The 4,596-nt window shown below is 48.7% G+C and overlaps 1 protein-coding gene across 1 annotated transcript; it reads right to left on the bottom strand.

Annotated features, from left to right (window-relative positions):
- Positions 1 to 738: 738 nt before the first annotated feature.
- Positions 739 to 4,026, bottom strand: LOC117054229 (nuclear cap-binding protein subunit 2). Its single transcript, XM_033162851.1, has 2 exons — positions 3,951 to 4,026; positions 739 to 1,336 (listed from the first exon to the last, which is right to left on the bottom strand). The coding sequence occupies exon 2, from the start codon at positions 1,278 to 1,280 to the stop codon at positions 774 to 776; it is 507 nt and encodes a 168-aa protein (XP_033018742.1). The 5' UTR covers positions 1,281 to 1,336; positions 3,951 to 4,026; the 3' UTR covers positions 739 to 773.
- Between the last annotated feature and the right edge of the window lie 570 nt (positions 4,027 to 4,596).

Below are 4,596 nucleotides of genomic sequence, written 5' to 3'. Positions count from 1 at the left end.
TTTTTGCTAGGCAAATAAATTATCTTCCCTGAAAAGTGTATCATACATTCAACAAGGAATATCTGAGGCAAGGGTAGAGTTCATCAATAGTATGGAATCAGCCACTTCACTAGCAGCTCTGCGCAGCAGTTGTAGGGAATAAGAGAACTAGAGTTGAGAAAGTATTTACTTAGTAGGTGGGAATAAATCTTACTGTACAGTCATACCTCGTGTTGCAAACGCTCTGTGTTGGGTATGTTCGGGCTGCGTACTCCGCAAACCCGGAAGTGAAACACTGAGCACGGATGCTTCTGCGCATGCCCGCACGGTCCGTGGATACGCAGAAGTGTTCTGCGCAGTTCACGCATGCACAGAAGCGCAATCTCGCGCAATCTCGTTTTTCGTGCACGCGCGAAAGCGCCACCCAGGTTGAGCACTGTTCAGGGTGCGAACAGCACCCTGGAACGAATTAAGTGTGCAACCCGAGGTATCACTATATTTACCTCAAAGTAAATGAATAGGGCGCCTGTAAAGTTAATCTTCATGGAAAGGAGAAATACCCACAGCCAGTAAAGCTGAGCATTGACAGAAAGTTAAGAACTATTGAAGTCACTAGCAAGATGTAGTTCCTCTTTCTTTCCCAAGTTATGGTGCTAGATTCTCTGCTTTGTGTGCATGGTTTCCTGAAGCTTTCTTTTTCCAGCCTCACTGCACAGAGCTTTTTATTTTATTTTATTAAAGAGATCAGGTTTATTTAATTCACTATTATTATCTTTACCCAATCCAATAAGCCATTAGTAGATCACTGACTGCTGATTCATCTTCTGCTGCTGAATAATCTTGCCAAAGCCACCTCTGCCCACATCGTAGTCTGTTCGGTACTCATCTCGTACCTGGCCACCTGTTTTCCCACGGCCATACTGCCGCCCTTCCTTAAACCCAGCATCCCAGTCTGTTCGGATGATGCGGTCGTCCAGACGGGTTCCATTGATGAACCGCATAGAATGCTCTGCTTCTGGTCTTGTGTAGTATTCCACAAAGCAGAAGCCACAGGGGGTTTTCTTCACTTTGTCTAGCCCCATGACTATGCGCTTGACATCCCCACACTTGGAGAAGAGCTCATGAATTTGTTCCTCTGTGGTGTAGAAAGAGAGATTGCCCACATAAATTGTGCAGGAGTTTTTCAGGGATTTTTCTTGCAGGTAACGACTTCCTTGGAAGTGCTGGTCCCGATACATGCTGAACTCGCAGTACGAGTCGCTGTTGAGGCCACTCAGCGTTGTGCTCAGCATGCCCGACATCTCGCCCAGCCTCCGGTGTTACAACAGCGGTTCCTTCACACGGCTCTTGAGCAGACCTAGGGAGAAAAGTTTTGGCCAACTTCATGAGTATATCACCCACTTTATTTTGTGAGCCAGTCACACTGGTGTGACTTTGTTCAGACCATCTTCCTGGGCTCCATTCCAATCCCTGTTTCTTCATCCCTGTCCTTTTGCTATTTGCCAGGACAAATACACATACATCTTATTTCAGGTTATTTAGGAGAGTGCCTTATGAAACCTCATAGTAAGACATCAGTATATTGCTTGTACCAATGCAACCCTGGCAAGTGTTTTCACAATAATTAATTGTGCTGGAGGCTGCATAATGCAGACGAAAGCCTTTTAAGCCTACAGAAACTAGTATTTAGATATGAGCAATAATGGACCCCGGTTAACATAATAATAATAATAATAATAATAATAATAATAATAATATTTTTAATACCTTGTCCATCTGGCTGGGTTTCCCCAGCCATTCTGGGCAGCTCCCAACAGAATTAAAAGCACAATAGAACACCAAACATTACAAACTTCCCTAAATAGGGATGCCTTCAGATGTCTTCTAAAAGTCAGACAATTGTTTATTTCCTTGAGGAGGGCGCTCCACAGGGCGGGCGCCACTACTGAGAAGGCCCTCATTCACACACTGGGATATATAATGGGCAATTTAAGCATTTTTATGTCTTGTTGAATTCACTTGAAATATATGCAGTGCAATACTATGCAAGTCTACTTGGAAACAACGCACTATTTTCAGTGGGAGTTACTTCCTAGTAAACGTGCTAAAGATTGCAATATTGTGTGTGTGCTTAACACTTTCACTGAAAGCAAATGGTTGTAAAACAAGGGTGTAGTGGTTGTTGTTTCAACCACTCTTGACTGTGCCATGAAGCTAGGTTGGTGTTCTTGAGGTCTAAGGAACAAACCAGGAGGAACTTTCCCTATTAACAAAGTCCCTTTCTTCAGGAAATTCCCCATAGAGAATCCTTAGAGGCTGTCACCAGTCAGGCTGAACCTCTCTCTAGGGGTAGCCAATGTGGTGCTTTTCAGATGTTGTTGGGCTACAACAGGTATTACCTCTGCTCCTTGAAAGCTGGGGTTAATGGGAACTGTAGTCCAGCAACTTCTGCACAGTTCCTTGCAGGAAAGAGGCTCTAAGTGAACACCTTTGGGCTTATGACTACAAGGAAAGCAAAACAGAGGGTAAATCCTCATTCTTTGTACTCCACCACACACCCAAACTTTATGACTATCTGTACAGCGTCAGGAAATGTTTACTAAAGTTATGAGAGAAACTACTTGAAACCATGCTGTCTATGATAGTGCCAAACAAATTTTAAAACAAAATTAGCAAATTGGATTTGAAAATTCCTAAGTAGAGGCCTCCTGGATCAGACCAAAGCCCTATCTAGCCCAGCATACTTTTTAACCCATATATGTAGTGAAAATACAACTCCAAGAGCTAAGAACCAAGGGCTCACTGGATCCGACCAATGAGTTCACAAAGGGAGGTGTGCTTAAAGGTAAAGGTACCCCTGACCATTAGGTCCAGTCGCGGACGGCTCTGGGGTTGTGGCAGTCATCTCGCTCTATAGGCAGAGGAAGCTGGCTTTGGTTCGCAGACAACTTCCGGGTCATGTGGCCAGTATGACTAAGCCGCTTCTGGCAAACCAGAGCAGCGCATGGCAACACCGTTTACCTTCCCACCGGAACGGTACCTATTTATCTACTTGTACTTGACGTGCTTTCGAACTGCTAGGTGGGCAGGAGCTGGGACCGAACAACGGGAGCTCACCCCGTTGTGGGGATTCGAACCACCAACCTTCTGATCGGCAAGCCCTAGGCTCTGTGGTTTAGACCACAGTGCCACACACATCCCTAAGGTATGCTTAGGAATGCAATTACTCAAGACTCCTAAATGGAAGCAGGCACCATGGATTGCAATGGATTGCTTATTTTCAAGTTTTTGTGTTTTAAGACTTGAAGAAGCCCCAATACCCCAATCTCATGCAAAAGCATGCTTACTCAGAAGTATGCTCTAGCAATGTAAAGTAAGTTTATTCTTATGTGTGTTTAGGACCATAACCTTAGTGGGATCAGTTAAGATTCTGCAAGCTTAGAATCCAGACGCCTGTTACAGGATGCATTGGTTTTATGAGGAACGGGCACCTTGGGGGAGGGGGATGACAGCAATTTGCAGATATAAGATAGTAAAGAGAATCACAGTAAACCACAATGCAGCACTTAATGGACAACTGAAGCCTGAACAAAAGAAACCTGCAGCCCTACACACATTTCTACTGAGAAGCATACCACCCTGAGCTCAAGGACTGGCCTCCTTCTGAGATAAACGGGCAGGGGATTGCAGCTATTGCCACGTGCAACTTTTCATACTTTTTAAAGAGCGGCTGCCGCCATCGAAAGCGGCCCCAGAAGTTGCAAAAGGACCTGCACGTGCTCACCAGCAGAGAGAGAGCGAGCTGAGCGACACGCATCCTTTGTACTATTTCACTCAACCGCGTGGCGATGAACGCGCTCGCGGGTAGACAGGAGCACCTTCCTAACGCCCCTTTGGACCCCACGAGTAGAGGGAAAAAAACCCGAAACCTGGCGTGCATCCCTCCGCGCGCAGGGCTATCCTACACATACCAATATTACTGGCTGTTTCGTCTGCTCGCAAAACGCGCTCCCGAGTCCCATTCTAAGCCCGGAGAGCATTGCATTGTGGGAGGAGGAGGAGGAGGAGGCGGTCCTCTCCCTTCGAACGAGGCTTCCTTCCTTCCCTCTTCCTCAACTAACCGTCCCGCGCGCGCACTCGCTCGCCCGACGCTGCGTGCGTGCGAGCGTCACGCGGGGCAGCCCCGCCCACGGCTGCCTCGGGGAGCCAATCGGGGCCTGCGAAGGAGCGACGTGAGCGCGGCCCCCCTACTTTCGCGCGAGGGCCTCCTTGAACTTTGACCTTAGGCCTCGAGCGCGAGGCAAACAGACAGCCGGGTGTCAGGCCCTCCTCCTCCTCCATTCGCCTGAGAAAAGAGAGAGGTCCCTCTCGTTCTTCCTCCCTCCTCCTCCTCCCTCCTCACCCCCTCTTCCTCCCAGCCCTCCCTTTTACTGTTCCCGCGCGCGAGTGCCAGGCGCTGGCGGTGGTTCTGACCTCCGTGCGGCGCGCGCGCTAATCCTCGCTCCCCCCCCCCGCCTCGCGTCGCCTCGCCGTGTTCCACCCCCGCCTCGGGGAAGAGCGCCGCGCGGAACCGCCGCCGCGCTCTCTCGCCAGACAAGGGCCCGCCCCGTCCCACCC

This window comes from Lacerta agilis, chromosome 10 (genome assembly GCF_009819535.1).
Source record: "Lacerta agilis isolate rLacAgi1 chromosome 10, rLacAgi1.pri, whole genome shotgun sequence".
Lineage (NCBI taxonomy): Eukaryota > Metazoa > Chordata > Lepidosauria > Squamata > Lacertidae > Lacerta > Lacerta agilis.
The sequence above is the reverse complement of the archived record's forward strand: the minus strand, read 5'-3'. Positions and strand labels throughout refer to the sequence as shown.

Excerpts from the sequence above, each read along its gene's own strand:
- LOC117054229 (XM_033162851.1), bottom strand. The coding sequence starts at position 1,280 with ATGTCGGGCATGCTGAGCACAACGCTGAGTGGCCTCAACAGCGACTCG.